Source organism: Eschrichtius robustus, chromosome 8 (genome assembly GCF_028021215.1).
Source record: "Eschrichtius robustus isolate mEscRob2 chromosome 8, mEscRob2.pri, whole genome shotgun sequence".
Lineage (NCBI taxonomy): Eukaryota > Metazoa > Chordata > Mammalia > Artiodactyla > Eschrichtiidae > Eschrichtius > Eschrichtius robustus.
This window is the reverse complement of record NC_090831.1, coordinates 17386474-17408821: the sequence shown is the minus strand read 5'-3', so window position 1 is coordinate 17408821 and position 22348 is coordinate 17386474. Positions and strand designations below refer to the sequence as shown.

The 22348-nt window shown below is 39.7% G+C and overlaps 1 protein-coding gene across 1 annotated transcript in view; it reads left to right on the top strand.

Moving 5' to 3' along the window:
- Positions 1-15228: 15228 nt before the first annotated feature.
- PRKAR2B (protein kinase cAMP-dependent type II regulatory subunit beta) overlaps positions 15229-22348 on the top strand; it is a 110709-nt gene continuing 103589 nt past the window's right edge. Inside the window, exon 1 of the mRNA XM_068550388.1 lies at positions 15229-15821. Within this exon, the coding sequence (XP_068406489.1) occupies positions 15512-15821 (310 nt within the window). The 5' untranslated portion in view covers positions 15229-15511. The remainder of the gene's footprint in view (positions 15822-22348) is intronic.

The window sequence follows — 22348 nt, the reverse complement described above, 5'->3', positions numbered from 1 at the left end:
ACTGTATTTTCAGGGGCAGAGGAAAACGTCTGAGAGTTAGAAAGCATAATAAAGTTCAGGAGGAAAAAGAGAGTTCCTGGAACAGACTGACTTACCACTGCATTTGCAAATAATTCCCCTACTGTTAAAATAAGCCTTTGGCAGATAGATTCGGTTTGCTTCTGGAGAAAAGGGAAATAATAAAATCCATTACACCAGTGCTTTTGACTATTTCATTGAAGGAAGCTAACAAAAGAATAACAGTAATTGGAGGTGCTCCACACTTTTTGATTCAGATTTAAAAGTTTTTGTAATTTTATTGCAAAGACTAGTAGTAGCAAGCGACAGAATAATACCTCATGCCTAAAATTATGCGGCAAAAAGAAGATGACAGACTAGACTTTCCAGTATCTTAAAATCAATAACAGAATGACCAAAAAGAGCTTGAATGGTGCCTTTATCTGAAGAGACAGTCGTCAATGCGAGACATAAATCTTTTAAAAATAGAGTCAGCATATGGGTTGCCTTCTAACTGTGTGAAATACATAAAAACGCTAGAAAAATGTGATTAGAATTCCAATACATTATGGATAAAGCTTGAAATAAGGCAAGAATATTCATGCAACCCTCTGCAATATGCATAACAATAGAAACTCTGAAAATATACTCCATGGTAAAATGCTAATGAAATATTAATAAGCAAAATTTTCTGTGCATGATCAGTGAAAGCAGAGAGCTATTAAAGATTGGAAATCTCTTATTTAGAGAAAAGTGCAGCTATATAAATAAAGAGGACAGAATTAGAAATGGTAGAAGCAATCTGTTCGGTGGATCAAGGAATCAGGAGAAAATAATACATAAAGTGTGATCCCAAACTTGTTTTAAAAAATAACAGCTATTGTCTCTGGATATAGGGAATATGGGAAATTCTAATATTTTCTTAGTATTTTCTTGTTTTTCAAATAATATCATGTATTATTGTTTAAAATACTATTTTTAAAAATTGTGCCACAGATTTAAGGCCAGTACACTGTATAAATAAGGGAAAGAGCATATGTAAGTTGTAACCTACAAAAATAATATTATTATAAGGATGACAAGAACAGATGGATTCTGTTTTCATTTTGGTGACAAATACGTAGGTCTAGATTCAGTGTAAGCAACTATAGAGTGATTGAGGCAAAGAAGAGGAAAAAACATTTTTAAAATGAGAAAAGAAAATTAAATTTTTATTAGAATCTTAAAAGTAAGATTTTTTTAATGGGTGAAAGGAGGCAAAACAAAATTGGAAGAGATATTAAATAAAGAGAATGTTAAACAGAGTTGATTTCCTGTAGAGTTTAAAATTATAACATCTATGTACATTGTATAGGATGTGAAGTATTTCTATTGAAACATACCTAGAATCGTAGAACTCTAGATCTAAAAAGAACCTTAGAGATTACCGAGTATTTAATTCCTTCATTTTGTAGAAAAAACTGAGACCCAGAAAGGCAAAGTGCCCAAACCTAGTCGTCAGCATTCAGTGCTCGTTTTGTCTGGCTTTACTGTGGTTTATGGCATATGTGAGCATTGCAGTCTTCCTCTTACAACTTCCAAAAAAGAGAAGGAACATTCATTAGGGCTGGGCCATGACATGATAGTGCATATTTTAAAGGGATGTGTTCAACTTTTCTAAAACTGAAGAGGATTGGATAACTGACAGGAAACTTAAAGAAAAAAGGTAAGCTACTTGTAAACTGAGTGGAGAAAATTGAACGGTGGGGTGGGCACGAGGGATGTCAGTGAACTCAGAACTCAGGAAGCATGAGTAAAAGAGATTAGCCAGTGGAGACTGACCTTGAATCAAGGGTAGAATGTGACAGCTCTCTATAGAACATTGATGGTCGATGAAAATGATAACATTGTAGGTGTTTAGGGTCTAAATTTGTAAAAAGACGGATAGACTCAGAAATAATTTTTCGTGGAAAGCCAAGTAGCCAAGTTTTCCAGAAGTCGTGAATGGAGAACAAAGGGTTAATAGGGTTCTCCTGTTCAGAGAACTATGACAAATAAAAAATAGGAAGAAAAAAGAGGGTAGGTCAATCAGGAGATGTGTGACACAGAACACTGAACACAAGAACACAGAAATAAGTTAGCTTTTTAAGGAATTATTTGACATAAAATAGTGCATTCAAGCCTTAGGAAGAAAATTCTGGGTAAAAATAAAAATGCACAACAACCCCCAAAATATATAAAGAGTGGGTAGAGATATTTAAATTTAGGTTTCTGTTATATTAACAATTATTAAATCTGAACTATAAAATGAATAGAATTTCATGGAAGAAACTCATCAGTGTATAAATAATGAAAGGAGAAAAGATTAGCTTTGGATAAATATTACAATTGTGAGTGTGTCAAGTTTTCTCTCTTTTTATATCACCCAGAAAAATTGTTTTAAATTGAAAATATTGGGACTTCCCTGGCGGTCCAGTGGTTAAGACTCCACTCTCCCAATGCAGGGGGCAACGGGTTGGATCCCTGGTCAGGGAACTAAATACCCGTATGCCACATGGTGCAGCCAAAATAAATAAATGAATTAATAATTAATTTACAAAATTAAAACCATTTATGAAGTCTTATGACTAAAGCATTGGCCAGCTTTAAAAAAAAAAAAAAAAGATTGCCAAGTATTTTTTTCATGACTAATGCTGACCTGTTTGTCCCCCTACCCACTAGAATCAGAGGCTCCTGCAATTATACAATAAAGCCAGCTTGGTGGGGGACTCAACAGGGTCCCTGCACACTGTGAGGAGATGTATTTCAAGGGAGGTAGTTTTATGGAAGTTTTGGTAGTTTTGGTAGTATGGTAGTTTTATGGCTATGTTTTGCCAACTGCTGTCTCGGGGACTCTGGCTCTGAGCTGGGGATCTGCATAATGTTATCAGCTGCTCTGGCCCTGCCGCTAACATCCTCTGCCTCGATTTAATAGCAGAAGATGGCATGCTTATACCCAATACCAGCAGTCGACTAGGAGGACGCAGTTCCACTCACCTCCAAATTAATTAGGTCTCCCAGTTTATATACTCTCAGACTCATCCTATATTTCTTCATAATTATGTAATTTGTTTTCTATTTATTTGTGTAATGTCAGTCTCCCTAACCAGAATGTAAGGACAGGAACCTTTTACTTCTATCCTAATTGTCCGTTTGTGTAACCAGAACTCCTAGCACAGTGCCTGGCACAGAGCAGGTGCTTTAAATAATGTTGACTTCATGGCAGAATTCTCTCAGAGAGCCACTACAGCTCTCTGTAAAGGAAATGTTCCTTAATCTATGTCAAACAGGTAACTTGCCACATTTTTTAATCCTGGAAGATAGGTGCATTTCAAATATCTTTCAAGGCTTATTCTTATTCATTTTGCTTAGTGCAACTCTCAGCATTAGTATTTTTGATTCATTGGGATGTACTCCAAAAATAGGAAATCAAATCTAAATACATAAATTGGACCAGGAAGTAGCCTCCTGGACATATTATTATTCTTATGGATGATGAACTCTCTTCCCAATAGCTTCCCATCCTCCCTGGATTATTTCATACCAAAAAAGGCATGCTTCACAGAGCTCTTCGTCCTTTAAGTGGCAGGTTCTATTTAAATACATAGATAAGCCTTGTCACGCTGTGCTGTATTAAGAATGAAGTACTACTGTAAAGTAACATTGCAGTTAAAACAATACTTTTGGTAGCTTTCCATGCTTCTTCAATCCTTCCTCATCTTTTGGAGACCTTGTGAACTTCGGGCCTGCCTTAAAAGAAATTTTTAAAAAATCAAGAACTAAGCAACAGCTAGAAATGCCATTATGATATTAACATTGTCATAGATACAAGCATACACAAGCAGTAAATATATTTGATTTTCTAATTATTGCATGATCCTAGTTTGACAGCGTCTCTGAGAAATCATGGGGAACACTATATGTTCAAATCTTTGCTCAATCCTTACATTTTGTAGTTTATGTGATTTTTAGCTTGTGTCCAGCCTTTTAAGACGATAGGCTTATTCTATTAGGATCCATGGAAAATAACACATTTCCTGAGAAAACAAGATCTTGCCCAGTCTTGAAGTACCAAACAGTGCCTGGAAGAAATGATTTAACAAGATTTAACCTTAGGTGCCCTCACTTGAGTTACTATGATTTGTTTCAGATGTTATCTTCATTTTCCTGGTAGCACGGTAATATCTTAGAAAAGATGAGGTCACTAAGCTGCTCTACAAATACACCTTTCCAGTTGACGCAGTTTATATATATATCTTGCTGATTCTGTTTCTGCTACTAAATAGCTGGGAAACCTTGGGAATGTCATTTTTAATCTCCATCTGGCCTCATTTTCCTCGTTTACAAAGTAAAGGAGTTGCGTAAGATCAATGGTTTAAAATATTTGGCAACAAAACCCTTTCTTCAAATAAAATATTTTGTCAAAGCCTGAGGTATGGAATAGAATATGGCTCCAATTAACATAGCTTGAAAATCACTGATTCAGATACTATCTTATGTCGATTTGACTATGAAATATTATAATTCCCATTAATAGATTCATGGTTCATATTAACAAATATTCATTGAATGCCTGCAGGTATTAAGGCCTGCAAGGATCTGCTGTATCATATGCAAGCCAGGCCATGACCTCTTTCTCCTAGCAGATTATTTTCCAGAGGGAAACCACATAATTCCACAAATTAAAATAAAAAGTTATAATACAAATACAAAAGGGTACACAAAATAGGGAGTGGTTACTTCTGGCCAGGGGATCAAAGAATTTTTCATGAATGAGGGGTGGCATTTGACCAAGATGTAGGATTTTTAACTGGTGAAGATATGTAAGGGTTTCCAGGTGGGGCAAACATAGTAAGTGAAGGTTTGGAGGCAGGAAATTGAAAGGTACTTTAAGAGAAGGGCAAGTGTCCCAGATTGGTTGTGGTGTAAATGGCATGATGGGGACTTTGAGCTAAAGCTGGGAAATTAGGTTGGAATCAAATTATCAAAGTCCTTGAATTTCATGATAATGAGGTTTGCTTTTATTCTCCAGGATACAAAAAGTCATTGGAAGATTTTTTTTTTTTTTTTTTTTAGCAGAAAGTGACATAAACAGAAATGTATCCAGGAAAGATTTTTCAAAATAATGTGTAACAAGAAATGGGAAAAACTCGAGACAGGATGGTTACTTAGAAGACAGTTGTCTGGCAAGAAGTGACAAAGCCCCAGCCTGGCACAGTGCTGAAATGTGGACTGAAATGTGTCACCCCAAAATATCTATGTTGAAGCCCTAACTCTCAGTGCAACTGTATTTGGAGACAGGGCTTTTAGGAGGTTATTAAGGTTAGATGAGGTCATGAGGATGGGGTCCTAATCCAATAGGATTGGTGGTCTTATAAGAAGAAGGAAAGAGAGATTATCCTCTTTCTCCAAGCACACAGACTGAGGAAAGGCCATGGGAGGGCTTGGTGAGGAGGTTGTCAACAAGCCAGAAGAGAGCTCTCACCAGAACCTGACCATGCTGGCACCCTGATCTCAGAGTTCCAGCCTCCAGAACTGTGAGAAAGCAGACTTCTCTTGTTTAAGCCACCCAGTCCATGGTATTTTGTTATGGCAGCCTGAGCATACTGAAACAGAGATATTAGGAACGGCAGAGAGAGGACAAATGGCAGCAAGACAGCACGGAAATAGAATCAACAGGATTTGACAACTAATCCACTTTGTGATGTGGGAGGCAAAGGTCAACAGTGACTGTAAGCCAATGACTAGAAGGTGTTATGATGCCATTTATGGATATAGAGAACAAAGGGGAAAGAACAATTCTGTGGGGCCAGAGCTTAATTTTTGTTTCTGACAAGTTTGGTGATTGAATTTGAGGTGTTGGCAACATAGCCATGCAAAGTCTTCCAGCAGGTGAATGAAATTGTGGGTTTGCTGGTTAAAAGAGATGCCTGAATTAAAAATCTAATTCATTTTGGAGTCCTCTGCAGACGGATGACATCAAGGAGTGATTGCGGATGAACAAAAACATTCATGCACAAAAAGATCTGAATGACCCCGAGTCTATTAAAAATGATAGCTATCTCTATGTTTGCCACGTAGGCCTGGCTTATATGTGTTTTTACAAATTCTGGAACTTGGGCAGTAAAAGAGAGTTGGAAAATACAGAAGATCTACCTTTAAAATGGTAAATAAAATGTAATTTAAACACCTCCAAGTATCCCCTTCTGCTTTGATACATGTGTAATTTGTTTCTGTTGGCAAGAAAAAGGCCAACTAGAATTTTCTTGACCATGCAGTTCGACAAACAAAAGATACTGTGACCCTGAAGCAGGGTAAAGTGTAAACTTTTCTTCAAATAAAGCACACATTAGCTCTAAGAAGACTGAAAGCAAAAATGGAACATTTGATCCCAGAAGGATGCTGATTAGCAAGAGAATTCTACACCTGGGAACCTTTGTTCTTGAATTTCGCAAGTGACAGTGGAGTAACTAAATTGGAGACAGAACACGAGGAACAAAAAAGGACATAACTGAAGTAGAACAAGATATTATAAAACAAAGGAAAATTTCATAAACATTCAACTCAGTGAGACAATAAATAGGATATTTAGAGAATGAATACCTTGAAGGTCCTTCCCTGTAAAAAGTAGCTACCTGTCTTAGGAGCAACCGATTTCTAAAATTCATGAAACTTGATGCAGGTTTGGGTTTTCCCGTGAGATGTTCAGCCCACTAAATAAGGACTGGAAAATCACAGCTGTATGATCTCCTGAACCCAGAAAAAAAGAAAGAGTTATATGAAATGTGGGAATCCCTGTAACTTAGTACCTGCCATAGAAATTCATACTCTTTAGTTTAACAAAGTATCAGTAGTATGTGTAGGTCATTCCCAGTTGCTGGAAACAACCACTTGCAGTTAAATTTAAGTTATTTCTTTTGCTACTTAATGACATATTTCTAAATAATATATATGTTAACTATTTCTTGATTCCCCCATTAGATATTTCTATTGACTTCCTGTTACAGAATGTCAGGATTTAGTGCACTTATGTCATGCTCCCATAACACATAAACACACACGCAGATGCACTCTTCCCTTTTCTCTTTTTCTGCCCAATATAGTCATACCACACTTTTTGGTTGAATCAGTTCTCATTGTTATGACTACATAAATATTGCTCATGGCTAGTCACATAGTGTTCTTTGATTTTATTTCCTTTCTTGTTCAACATTCTGTTTTCCCTGGAGTAGATCTTGCTGTTTTCTTCAGTTGTAGTTTTCTCTTAAACTATTGTTCATTCATTTCCCGAACTCTCTGCCAGAGGTGTAGTTTTCTCAGTATAATCAAGCACATTAGATACTTTGTCAGTGCCTTTCTTCTTCCTTGGGGATTTCCTTCTGTATGTCTCTGATTTCTTGCTTCAACTGGGCCTGGACGATCTCTAGACCTGCAAACAGCTGCTATCTCAGGCCTTCTTCACCATCATCCTAAGAATTCCCTTAGCCTTCCTTCTGCTTGCGTTCCCCTCCCCCAAACAACTTCTTCCTTTCTTTTCCCTTTCCTTCTTTCTTTTTACTCAATAAATATTGAGTACCCACTATGTTCCAGGCATTGTTCTAGGTGATGTGGATAGAGCAGACCTAGTAATAATGAGTTCAGTGTTGGACGTGGTGAGTTTGAGGTGCCTATTAGACATCTCACTGCAGCTGGATATAGAGGTATTGGGTTCAGAGAGAGATTAGGACTGGAGATGGAAATTTGAGAATCATTCAGATATAAATGGTATTGAAAGCCACTGGGCTTGATCACCTGGGAAGTGAGTGTGGAGAAAGAAGCTATCTGGGGTGCTTCAACATTTAGAGGACAGAAGGATTAGACATATCCAGGAAAATCAGACTGAGAAGATATAGCCATAAGGGAGAAGGAGAACGAAGAAAAGTAGTGTCCTGAAAACTAAGTGAAGATAGTGTTTCACCTGGGCTTCCTCAGGATGGCAGCTTACTTCAGGGAGCCAGGAAGGAGACTCTCTCCCCTCAGGAGAGAGTAAAGCCCTGGATAAATTCCTTTTTGATTAACTCAAACTCAGCTGCTTTGGGACTTTAATTCATCTGCAAAATCCATTCACCTTTGCCATATTTGATTGGCTAGAAGCAAATGACAGGTACAAATCACACTATTCTATAGCACTTGAATACCAGGGGGCAAGAGTTAGGGGTCCCCTAGAATCTGTTTGACTCTGAGGGGTTCAGTTGAAAGGGAAACATTGATGACACAGGAGAGAGGTAGAAATTTCAGAAGCGATTTCTTTGAGTAGGTCAAAGGGAACAGAATGGGGCACAGGCAGACAGAGCATGGACATCCAGATGAGCAGGCAGAAGGTAGAGTATGTGAGTAGTGGTGCAGGTAGGTTGGTTGATGTGGCAGTGGGAGCATATATCAGTTGCTTTCTGCTTATTGTAACCTATATATTCCTATTTCTCAGTTTATTTCTTTGCTAAAACTTACTCGAATTCTTGAGAAAGAGTAATGGGAGTTCGTATTATCTAAAACTTGGTATGTCTGAAAATATCTTTTATTCTACCTTTATTTTGCTGGATACAGAAATTCTGGGTTGAAAATAATTTCCTTCAGCATTTTGAAGATGTTGTTCCATCGTTTTCTAGCATCCAGTGCTGCTGCTAACTAGTCTGATGATTTTCTTTGTCTTTATACTCTTCTGTTTTTGTTACTGTTCTGAAATTGCAGTATTATAGGCTTGGTGAGAGTGTTTTCATTTATTGTCCCATGGGCCTGTCTATTGGTCCTCTCCAGTCTAGAAATTCATATCTTTCAACTCTGGGGGAAATTCCTATATGATTTCTTTAACAATTTTATCCATTTCTCATTGTTTTCTTTCTTGAATTCCTATTATTCAGATATCGAGTTTCCTGGATCAATCCTCTAACTTTCTTATTTTCCTCTGCCATTTTCTAGATTTTTTTCTTTTTGTTCTATTTTCTGATGTCCTCAACTTTATCTTGAACCCTTTTATAGATTATATTTTTGCTATCATAGTTTTAATTTCTGAGAGTTCTTTCTTATTCCTTTCAAATACAGAAGACTGGCTAAAGAGCCAGACTGCCTAGGGTCCCATCCCAGTACTATTTGTGAACTGTGTGATCCTGGGCAGTGACTTAACCTCTCTGTGCCTTGGTTTATTCATCTGTAGTATAATAATATTTATATCTCATAGGGTCCTTGTGAATATTAAATGAGTTAATAGACTTAAAGTGCTGAGAATAGTATCTGATAAACAAATGTTAACAATTGTTATATTTTTATTATTTTATATCAGAAGACATTAAAGTGCTTCTTGATTTTTCTTCTGTTCACTGCAGCCTTTACCTCTCTGAGTTTATTTTTTTAGTTCATTTATTTTCATCTCAGTCTTTCATACTAAAAGGTTTCCATGGAGATTGGGTGATTCCTACCTGAATTCATGTTTATGAGGTGTGTAGGGGTAGGGGTGGTTATTGACTGATGAACTTCAAATGGGGTGAAAAGACAGAGAGCTAAGTTTTTCACCGAGGGAACCTCAAATGTCAGCATCTGTAGGTCTTGTTTCTTGGGTTGGTCAGTTCCCTAAAAAGGAATCCTCTGATTTCCTGCCTAGGAGGGTGTAAATCTCCAAATCAGAATCTGCAGAGTCCAGTAGGGGAAGGAGGCCACTGATAAGTAGTTCACCAAATCAGAATCAGTCCCCTTCCTTTCAGTAGAGAACCTTATCCCCACAATCAGCTGTGCCAATCTCTATAGAAAATCAACGCCTCCGTCTCCTGCTGGGAATGAAGGAGAGCAGTTGCTCGCCTCTGTAGGACAGAGGAGGGGCCAGAGAGTGGACAGTGTTGTCAACACCTGTTACAAACATTTCACTAACGCTTGCTCCTTCTCCCCCTTCAGGGGCACCCAGTGTCTTCAGATTCTCTGCTTCTGAGCCCTGGGACACAGAAGTGATCTTGCCTCTTGCTGGCTTCCTCTCACTGACCTCTCACCCGAGCTTGTGTTCCAGCATTCTCTAGTTTGCTCAGTTAGTTCCATGGTTCTGGTAGACAACTGTCACTTGCTCTCTTGTCTCTTCTCCTGTTTTTTTCTTTTAATTAAAAAAATTTTTTTAAGTTTTTAACTGTGGTAAAATACACAAAACGAAGTTTACCATCGTAACCATTCTTAAGTCTATAGTTTAGTAGTGCTAAATATATTTAAGTCTATGTAGTGTCAAGTATATTCACATTGTTGTGCAACCAACCCCAGAATGTTTCCATCTTGCAAAACTGAAACTCTTTTGCCAATTAAACAATTCCTCATCTCCCTTTCCCCTAGGCTCCTGTAAACCACCATTCTACTTTGTTTTTAGGAATTTTGACTACTCTCGATACCTCATATAAGTGGAATCACGCAGTGTTTCTCCTTTGTGACAGGCTTAGTTCACTTAGCATAACGTCCTCAAGGTTCATCCATGTTGTAGCATGTGGCAGAATTTCCTTCCTTTTGAAAGCTGAATAATTAAAAATTTTTTATTGTTATGTAAAATTTTTATTGTGGTTCTTTTGTCCTTATGAGTTTATAGTTTTATTTTCCCCATTCCTTTAGCCATTATTTTAGTAGAGTTTCAGGAAGCAGAGATAAACTCGAGAGTCCACCCTAGTTCTTAACAGGAAACCCACATTCTATTTATGAAATGTAGCATTTAAGGACCCATCCTCTCTTGCTTTTGAGAATCTCTTTAACTTTGCAAGACGCCTTAAAGGAGAACAGAATAATGAAGTTGCTTCTAGTCCTCATTTAGCCAAAGAAAAACTTAAGCTCTGACATTAAGCAAAAAAGTTACTGCAAACAGTTGTTTTCTCAGAACGCATATGGTATGTGTATAAACCCTTCCCTGGGGAATCTGGTGTAGAGGATCTCAAAGTGTGGTCCCTAGACCCACAGTATAAGCATCACCTGGGAGTTTGAGAGAAAAGCAAATTCTCAGGCTCCTCCTCAGACTTACTGAATCTGGAAATCTGGGGGTTGGGCCAGCCAGTGTATTTGAACAAGTCCTGCAAGTGTTTCTGGTGCTCCCTCGAGTTGGAGAACCACTGGTCTTCTAGAGGCAATCCTTTGAAAAGCTGCATCTAGAGATTAAACATTTTATCTTGTCTCAGTGCAAATGTTTACAAGATTTTCAGGCTATGAGGTGACCATCTTTTAGCATGTAAGTGTGTGGTGCCTATACCACCGACAGTGCCCATGTTTGGGACTTCACTCTCTGCTGAAGAGGCGGGCTTTCTCATGTATTTATACTACTTAACCACTTTCTTTATTTTTTATTATTTATTTATTTTTTTCTGTTTCCATTATGGCTTATTACAGGGTACTGAATATACTTCCCTGTGCTATACAGTAGGACCTTGTTGTTTATCCATTCTATATATAATAGTTTGCATCTGCTAATCCCAAACTCCCAATCCAACCCTCCCCACCCCCGCCCTTGGCAACCACAAGTCTGTTCTCTATGTCTGTGAGTCTGTTTCTGTTTCGTAGATAAGTTCATTTGTGTCATATTTTAGATTCCACATTAGATATCATATGGTATTTGTCTTTGTCTGACTTACTTCGCTTAATCTCTAGTTGCATCCATGTAGCTGCACATGGCATTATTTCATTCTTTTTTATGGCTGAGTAATATTCCATTGTGTGTATGTGTATGTATGTATATATATATATATGTGTGTGTGTGTATGTATATATAGCACATCTTCTTTATTCATTCCTCTGTACCTGACCATTTTCTTATCCTGTACCCCACTGGCCACACTGACTCAACAAGGAGAGAACCTCTCACTCAAGCCAGCCAATCCCACTGGATTCTCTCTCTCGAGAATATGAACTAGAGACACCAAAACTGTAGTCGGTGCTGAACCGTTAAAGGTATATGAGACTAAGAGTGATAGCCACAGTGGGCCCTGCGCAAGCACAGCCCCTGTGTCCTTTCAATTGGCCTACTTTTTTTTCCTTGAGTGGGTATATATTTCTTGCACCAAAGAGGCTTGATCAGGATATATCTATTGATGCATTACATAATCAATAGTTAATATATGAATTATTGATAAGAAGTGCTGTATGATTGACTGGCTGTAGTTATTATTATCCATTACAAAGGTTGCCCAAACTATTGGCTTGTCCATGCTGTTGTCTTGTTTTAGCTGCAGCATATCAACAAACTGATGTCTCTGTCTAATATCTGTTTAATTTCCCATGTGCAAAAACAAATTTGGTAGCATTCTTATTTCATTCCAATGCTGAACTCTTTGAGTCCTTTTGCAATTGCTTCTGATTCTCTGAGAAACTAGTGCAAATTGCTTTGTAAATCAACAACCAAAGAACATCAATATCAATGATGTTCTTTTAAAGAAATCAAAGATAAATGGTCCTCATAAGTCACTGTCACTGTACTTCAACATTCAAAAGGAAATATTCTGAAAATGACAGCAAGGGAAATCATATAATATTACCAAAACAGTTATGGGGTAGTGAATAAAGCCAGAATATGATTTGAGAAGTGAACGTTTGTTCTGAGGACAATATTAACATAATAGGAATATGAGGATCAAGCTTTACTTTTTCAGGCCATGGTTATTGATTTAAGAACGGACGCAAATAAAAATTGTTATCAGAGAGCTGTTTGCAAAGATGTTTTAAATCCAACATGTCTTCTTTTAATATTATACTACTGTAGAATATCCCAAGATGGAAGAGACCATATAGGTCATCTAATCCAATTATGCATTTCATGCTTGACTCACCTCTATACCCCTAAAGAAATGACAGCCACATGACCCTGGCATTGTAGTTTATGACAGACCCATCTACCATGCTTCATACAGTAAATCTACAAAAAGGAATAATGGCATTTTGAAACACAAAATATAGGATGCTACTTTGAAATATGGCTCTTGTTAATGTTTGGGGAAGTAGTGCTTTTTCTTCTGTCATTCCTGGGGGAAAGGGTGTTAAGCATTGTGGCAGACACTGATTATTGCTCCCGGAATTGGTTCTCCTGCATCTCCAAATGTTTGCTTGGCACAGGACTGCTCAAAATAAAGCTCAAATTCCCAAGCTTTCCTTATAGCCGTGCATTTGAGTTACTATTGTTGTGGAAAGTAATAAATTACCTCAAAATGTAGAGGCTGAAAACAAGCTTTTTATTATGCTCAGAGACTTGGGATGAGGCATCACATGGCTGGCTGCTTCTGTCATGCTGGCACGACTTCTATCGAAGCAGTCACAAGCCCACCCAGATTCAAGAGGAGGGGAATTAAGGCTTCAACTCTTGATGGGGGAGTGGCAAGGTCACACTGTTGAAGAGCACATGGCACAGGTGAGATTTCTGAAGCCACCTTTGGAAAATGCAATCTGTCACACCTTAGGTGTGGCCGTTGACTAAGTTCTGGCCAAGAGGATATAAGAGGAATTGGTGTGTTTAACTTCCTGGAAGTGTCCTTAGACGGGGGATGTGTATGTGGTAGGAGGGGAGGTTCCCTTCTCTTTTCCACTTTCCTCTTGGCTGAAATATGGATGTATATACTGGAAGGTAGAGCAGCAATTTGGACAACAAATTTAGGATTACATAGCAACAAGCTGGAAGGAGGCTGGGTGCCTGATGATCCTGGAACCACCCTGCCAGCCCTGAGCTGCTTACATTTACATTACAGAGAAATAAACTTCTATCTTGTTTAAGCTACTATATTTTGCATTTTCTTGTTAATCTTAATAAAAACATCATCATAAATGAAGAAAGATGATGCAAACTTGTCTTAAATTACTGGGTCTATAAAGATAATAATGTTTATATGGTCTATATAATATTTATATGGTTAGAGTTTGACTAATATTGTGGGCCATGAAGTAAGGATCATAGTATTTCATAAAAGCTTAATTCTTAAAATGCTTGACCCTTACCATTAGAAGTACCTTACTATATTTAAAAACAACATATTATTATGAAGTTAAAAAATGGAAATAAAACATTCACTCATGGAGTGAATATAAGTTGTGTCATAAACAAAGGATTAATGTCAAAATGTATTTTTATTAAAGGGACTAGTTTGTTACATCTTGATTTCTAGTCTTTGACGTTTCTGAACCGTGTATTTACTTTTTTTGTGTGTGTGTGGGTAGAAAGATAAACTAAGTGAGCTTGCTCTTGAGATATTTTATTTTACAATGATGGTCATGGTAAAAAATGATGTGTTTTTAAATACCATATAATTGGCAAAAGACATTTTCTAATTCAAAACCGTAAACATTCGCAGAATAAACCTCGTTTCAAAGTCCAGGACTTCTTTAAAGCACACATCTCGAATTCTATTTCTCTTTATAGTGAAGTACATATTCCTATTTTTTGAGATATAATTCAAAACCACTGAAAGCATAAGGGAACTTTTTAAAAATAAACAATAACAGTTTAATCAGGCAAAGGTTTTTTTGCTTGAGGGCCATCTGTCCTGACACTGACATTTTATTCAAATTGCTGCACCATCCTCTTTGAAGGGCATCGACTAACTTTAAGTGCCTCACAATAAATGGCACATTTGTCTTAACAAGTAGTAACTGCATAAAGTGGACAATGGGATAGTATCAGTGAAGCAAAACAATAAAACAGGATGGATGGAGAAAGACTAGATAAAATGTGGCGAAAGAAAAAGAAAGGTGTCACAAAGATGGGGCATTATTTCTTTGTCCAAAGAGAACCAATACCACTATACGACTTTAAACAAAAGACATCACCCACACTTATCAATCCAACTAGATTCTCGGAGGAAAATAAAATGCCGCTACCGAGGTGGAGGCCGAAGTTTCAGGGCAAATCGAGTGGCGCCAGCTCTGCCTGGACTCCGTTGGTGAATGACGCGTGGGAATTCTGCCTAGTGGCCCGCCCGCTCCGGGGCGTGCGGACAGGTGGACGGCCAGGCGCGCCTGGGCCGGGGGATGACCCGGGTAGTGCCGAGGGGGGGCCCCCGCCGGGCCCCCGCCCCCGACCGCGCCCCTAGCAGCGAGCCCAGCCAGCCAGCCGGCGCCCGCCTGCGTCTTCAGCCCCTCAGCTGTCCGAGCACCCGGCGCCCGCAGGCGGAGGTTGCCATGGTTTCCGGGGGTCACGTGGGGCGCGCCGGCGCCCCCTCCCGCGCTCCGCGGCGGGGCGGGGGCGGGGCGGCCCAGGAAGGGGAGAGGAGCGGCCGCGGTGAGAGCGGGAGGAGCTGGAGATGCTTCCAGCTCTCCCGACGCCGTGCTCGTTCAGCCGCCGCCGCCGCACGGAGCAGCCGCGCGACGGGAGCCGCGGGCCGGGCCAGCCGGGCCGCCGGGGCCCAGTGCGCCTCGTTCGCAGCGGGTAGCGCAAGCAGCGTCGTCTCCGCTCGCTCGGCGGCCGCGGGGCCCGAGACCGGTCCGGGGAGGGGGCGAGGGCGGCGCCCGGGCGCCCGTTGGCAGGGGAGGCAGGATGAGCATCGAGATTCCGGCGGGACTGACGGAGCTGCTGCAGGGCTTCACGGTGGAGGTGCTGAGGCACCAGCCCGCGGACCTGCTGGAGTTCGCGCTGCAGCACTTCACGCGCCTGCAGGAGGAGAATGAGCGCAAAGGCGCCGCGCGCTTCGGCCATGAGGGCAGGACCTGGGGGGACGCGGGCGCCGCCGGCGGGGGCGGTACCCCCAGCAGGGGGGTCAACTTCGCCGAGGAGCCCATGCACAGCGGCTCGGAGAACGGCGAGGAGGAGGAGGAGGAGGAGGCCGCGGACGCAGGGGCGTTCAACGGTAAGGACCCGACCCCCTCGCGCCCCCTCCCACCCCCACCGCTCCCCCTCGGCCCTTCGATCCCGCAGCTCGGCTCAGCCACCTCTCCCCGCCTTCCCCACCTTCCCTACCTTCCCTTCGCGCCCACCCCCTCAGCATCCATTTCTGTCTCTCCCGCTCGCCCACCTTCCTACTCCGCGCTCTCGTTGTGCCCTCCCCCTCGTCCCCTCCTCTGGAGGTGGGGAGCCCAAAGGTGAGGCTTCTCTGCCCACCCGCCCCCTCTCGTCCTGGGCTCGGAGGCAGAGGCCGACCAGTTTGGGGTGGGCATCTGAGAAACAACTTTCACTGGGGTTGGAGAAATTTCCCTTGACGGTTGTCACTGTGCATAAATGAAGCTGGCCTACTTGGCATCCTCTTTCAGCCTTTATATTTATTAATGGAGTGTCCAAAGCGAAAAGGCGAGGGGTGTTCAATCGGATTGGCTTTACTGTTGTTAGGACGGCAGATTCACTAAAAGGAGCATGAAATTGGACCCTCGGGGCAGAACAAAATTTATGGTGATAGCTTTGGCATTCTTGGAAACAGTCGTCTATTATTTTCCAATTTAGCAATACCGCGTTGTACTATCTTGGGACACACAACAAAGGATCCCGTTTCGCCTGCAATCCGTGGGGTGTTTGGAATGAAGAAACGGGCTAATGGTTTGCTTTTTATTTAAAACAAATACTGAATGATTTGGTGCCTTAAAAAAAAAAAGTGTGTGAAAAACACTGTAGGAAGTTCTGAAAGCTTGTCGGTTGTCTTTAGAATGAAAAGCCAGTGAGTAATTGTAAGGACTGTGCCAGATACTGAAGCTAGAAAGAATGAATGGGAAAGAAAAAGGGATTTTCTCAAATAGTTGCTCCTGTCAGGTCCTACCTCTTCTGCTTATAACCCTCTTTCTCTGACACACGCAGACACACTTACACATTAACAGCCTTCCGTATTTACACAACATGCCTAAATGCCATCTTTGTGGCATCTCAAGCTAAAATACCCGGGTGTGCAAATGTGCAAGTGCTTTTTCTTTGTGGTGTAAAGTAACCATGCATTCAGCATCGCACCAGCTTTTATTTATTTACACTGCTTGTGGTTTGTGTGTCCGCAGTGCATTTCATATAATGAAACCATTTTAAAGTGTCATTTCCTTGTATATGTTCCTAGGAAGGTGTTTCTTTTCTTTGCAAAAGTGTTGAAAAGTGTTATAAAATTAAGGTATTTTTAGCTTGTCCGAAGCAATCACAAAAAGCACTGGAAATTAGTGCTCTCTGAAGATAAAAGGGAAGATTGTTACTTTAAAAATTTTAATTTTGGACTTCGTAGTGTTTTCAGGGGTAGGATAATCATAGTCTTCATTGTTCATTTTGCACAAGAATTTAATCGAATACTTTTCTTATTAGAAATGAGAAACGGATAAAAGAGTACATATTTTAAACAGATGGGCAGGAGAAGCCAATGATGAATGACACAGAAAGGGTAGAGACATCTAATATATACTTCTTTTATGCTCCTGAGACACACATGTACACACGAGTACATTCACATGCACACGGACACACACAAAGAAAAAAAAAAGGACTAGTTTCCGAGATTGGAGAAAAGCAAAGGCTAAGGGACTTGGTAAAGAACATATATTCGTTCAGTACAATATATTGTTAGTATAAAATATTTTGTATAATGTTTTTGAAGTACTTTGCATTTATGATTCTGTTTTCTCTTTACAACAATGTAGATTATACACAGAACAGATTCGATTTTTGTTTTGCAGTGAAATAAGCTGTTAAGTTCTGAGTGGTAGGGATCATTTTATATGGTTTTATGGTCTCCAAAGCACCTTTATTGTAAAAATTACTCAGTGTGAGTTTTAGTAAATATTTGTTAACCAATTGCCCTATTTATTCCCCATTCCTACCCCCCAAAGATTGTTCTGACTGCAACCAATTTGATCATTATCCAGCGCACACATATGCATATACGTATAACAGAAACTTTGGTGATGGTACTTCCCTTTTCTAGGTGTAGTAAAAAATATCTGTTCAGAGTATTTTCTTTTTTTTTTTTAACGGTAGTTTTTATTAATTTATTATTTATTTTTGGCTGTGTTGGGTCTTCATTTCTGTGCGAGGGTTTTCTCTAGTTGCGGCAAGCGGGGGCCGCTCTTCATCGCGGTGTGCGGGCCCCTCTCAGTATAGCGGCCTCTCTTGTTGCGGAGCACAGGCTCCAGACGCGCAGGCTCAGTAGTTGTGGCTCACGGGCCCAGTTGCTCCGCGGCATGTGGGATCCTCCCAGACCAGGGCTCGAACCCGTGTCCCCTGCATCGGCAGGCAGATTCTCAACCACTGCACCACCAGGGAAGCCCTAGAGTATTTTCTATTCTAATCAGTTCTCTCAATTTTTTTAAGGTAAATTGTGAGACCCCCAGTTTAAAGAGAATTTTAGACTACCAAGGGTTGGCGAACTGTTTTGTAAAGGGCCAGATAGTAAATATTTTAGGCTTTGTGAGCAATGTATGGTCTCAATCGTATATTCCTCTTCTTTTTTTTTTTTTTAAACTTTAAACACATATCCCTTCTGGAGGTTAAGGTTGTACAAAACTGGCCACAGACCAAGGCCATAGTTTGCCAACCCTCGGTCAGAGGGGAAGAAAAAGTCAAAATAATGCCATTGCAGGGCGGGGAGGGGGGAAACAATAGGTATGAGCCTATCAGTGTAATGTTTAGGTCTAAAAAAGTGCTAGAATATAAAAAATACCAGATACTGGGTAATCCTCCTCTCATAGTAAAGAATTAGAAAAGTAAGTACTAAAGAAGAGTAAAGTACTAGAAGACAAGTCTTAATTTACTGAGATATAACACAAGACCAAATGGATCAATCGTTCTTGAACTTTTGTATACATCTCAAGGATGTTTGATTCAGAAATGAACATTACCTGGTACTATTCTTGGAGAGCTTTTTTGAACAGGTTGGGGTGGACACTGGGTTTCTTTTTTTTTTTTGCAGACATCCCAGCTCGTTCTGATATCTACATTTCCCTGACCACACTTTGAGATATATTGGTCAACAGATAATGATGATTATAATATCACTTTCTCTTATTAACAGTGTAAAAATAGCTGCCATTTATTGACATTCACTGTGTGCTAGGCACTATCTGAATGTTTTAATTCATTATCCCAGCTTTATAAGAAAGGTGAGACTGTCACTTGCCCAGTGTTTCACAGCTAGTGTGCTGTAGGGATTGGAACACCTGTGGGCCTGGCTCCATCCCTGTGCTCTTAAGTTCCAGATTTTATCTCTGGAAGGGGGTGGGGCTGGCATCGCTTGAGCATCCCTTGTATGTCAAGCTCTGCTTGAGGTCCTTAATGTGTTTTATCTTTAAGGCTCAGAAAAATTAACTTGTCCAAGGTCACACATAGGACTAGTAAGCAGCAGAGCCTGGTTTCTTACTCACATCTCTCTGACCCACGACCATCAGAGGTTTCTCCCTTAATGGAATTTGTACGATGGGCTGACTCACAGGTCAGGTTTTCTTGGTTATTTTTCCAGTAATGGTGATAAATTTGCTTTGATTGATTCATACCCACTCTCATGAATCCCTTAGGACAACGTATTTGTCGATGGTATTTATGAGAGGTTGGGCAAAAAGGCAAGTTTTTGACCGTGAAGCTGGTGCCCATTGACTCAGAGGGATCAAGCATATGACCTTGAACTCATAGTATGGTGGTTGAATCAAGCAAGTGAACCAGGGTTTGGGACCATGGCCATTGATGGCCCTAGGCCAAAAGTCAGATGGGTGAAGGTGGTCTTGACTTCTCTCCTACCTTTCCAAAGGATTCCTTCCTCTGCTGATTGCTTTCCCATTCCCCTTCTATTCTTTTCTAATTTTATCACTTCTAGTGTTTACTTTCAGTTTGCTGTCAATTCTTTTTTTCTTTTGCTGTCAATTCTTGTTAAAAGAGCAACCGTTAGGTGTTAGAATGGCGTATGGCGATCCCCTTTCTGGGAATTCTTGAAGTCCTGAAAAAAGCTATAATGGAGTCTCTGCCTCCCTCTTCCCCATCCTACAGAAAGCGAATATAACATGACATGTCTCTTCTGCAAGGGCAGTGTCCCCAGGCTTGGAATTTATTAGGGTTACAGTAAGCCAAAGAGTTGGAATCATTACCAATTTGGAGTGGAATCTGTGGTAATTAATACAGGCATCATTGTGAGATCTTGTATTGCTCAATTATTTCTTCAGTGAAATGGCTGAAATTATAAAATGAAGTAAATAAAATTCTCAATTGGCAAGTAGTCAGTAACAAATTACATATGGACACATGAAGAGCAATCAAACTGGAATAAAAATAAACTAATATAAAATATGGAAGACCTAATGTTCTGTATTATGGAAAGCAAAGATCTGGAGTTCAAAGTGGATACACAAGGCAAAAAATCTTTGTGGATACACAAAGATAGAAATTTATCATGTAAAATCTGTGACTTAATCCTCTTAAACTCTGATTTACGTCAGATGTTTTTGGAGAACTTTATCTACCTTTGCATTTTTACAGTTTAAGGGGATTGTGGAGACTTTACCAGAGATCCTGAAAATTATGTAAAATATTGGAAAGTCGGAGCTTATGGTGGGAGATTAAGGGAACAAAGGTATTTATCATGAGAGGAAATGGTTGAAAGAGAGTTAAGAGTAACATTCATGTGTCTGAAAATTTTTCTTAGAGGATTCTGAGCAAATATTCTTCATCTCTGTTATATACAGAATTAGAAGAACTAAGCTTCATTGTAGCTAGAAGAATAAAAGTCAGAAATTCATCTGTCTGAAATGGCGTATGTGGTCTTCCAAAAATGAGATGGCAAAGCAGTCGGGGTAATAGATTGATTTTCCAAGAATCTGCTGTGAAAACGGTCTTAAGCTTGTTCATACTGGGAGTGAAAAAATAGGTTGATCCGTATGTTGCGTTCATGGCCTAACTGACAGCAGGAAACTGTAGAGAGTAATAATCATAGCTTTAAAGGAGTGTTGCTTTGGCCGATTTTTTAGGCTCAATTCTATGGGCCCTTATTTAAGAACTTGCTCTCTTGATGGCTATTAGAGACTGTTGTGGGACAAAGCAGCCAGTCCTTAGCTCTTGCCTCCTGCTTCATGTAGCTGTCAACATATGACTAAAGAAAGACATTTATTCTAGCGGTGGTACTTACGCAACGGACTGAAAGTTAAAATATCTTTTTAATATATTATGAAACTCTTAAATCCATTTAATCGGTTTGAAAAATGTTCATGGAAGTCAGTTTTGGGGGGTTAACTTTAAATTCAGACAACATCTATTTTCTTTTATGTATGAGGTGCTGTGTGAGGCATGTTGACATGTTATCGTAGTAACAGTGCCTGCCTCGTGAAGTTGTTAGCGAGGATAAATGGAGTAATATTGGCAAGGTCCTTAGGATGGTGCACCCAGCAAGCGTTGATTACCTGTTAAACAAATGATCTGATTTATAAGTATTCCAGAAATGTGTTCTTTCTGAGTAGCAATTTCATTGTGCTTGGTGGAGATGAATCTAATGTTTGCACTTTATAGAAAGATGAAGTAGGAAACGAGCTTACTGGGCAGTTCCTCTTCGGATTTAATGTGAAGTTATGTTGCATAGTAATAAAACCAACATCCTTTCAGCTGATAATTTGTAGCTAAGCATGCCAGGATTTTGTAATTAATGAGACTTTGTGGTCTTTGGCTATTACGAATTTATATAGTAGTTTTAAATCCTCCTGAAGTGGATTACATCCTTCATGACAATGGCTAAAATGTTGAAGCCATTATTTTATTTATGAGCTTAAAACAGTAATGTTAGAGAAGATTTTTAAAATATTTTGAGTTATAGATGGTAATTGTGATTTTTCAAAGAAGAACGGTTAAGAACATTATTCATTTTAATAGTAGTATTAAATGGATTGCTTTAGGGATTGAAATTGGGAAATCAAAGGATTTTGAAAGAGTGTTCTTTCTCAAACTCTTATCCATCTATTACTTTAAACTTTGGGAAGAGGGAGGGAGGGGAGGGATGGAGGGATGAGAAGAGAGAGAGAAGGTGGAAGAGAGGAGTAAAATTAGTTGGAACTTGTGAAGGGTTCTTTGAGTAACTTACACCTTTTCTGAAGGGATGGCAGAGAACCTAAACAAAAATTGAAGCACTGGATACTTTCATATCTTAAAAATCAAACTCTTTAGCTATTATTTAATGTAAGAGCATTATAAGCTTTCCATTTGAAGACATGTAAGTAAGCTTTCCATTTGAGGTCGCACATATAGTGATGTACTGTGTCTGGGTGGGACAGAGTAAATATTTAATGGTTATTTATTGTTGCAAATCTCACTCCATGGATTCCAGTAAATTTCCAGCTGTCCAGGTTTTGTTCATAGCTGTGTCAAAAAACAAATGTGTTTCTTTTTCAGCTGTACTAACAAGAGACCTTTGAAACTGTCAAGGAGGAGTTTATTTGTGATCCATTAAAA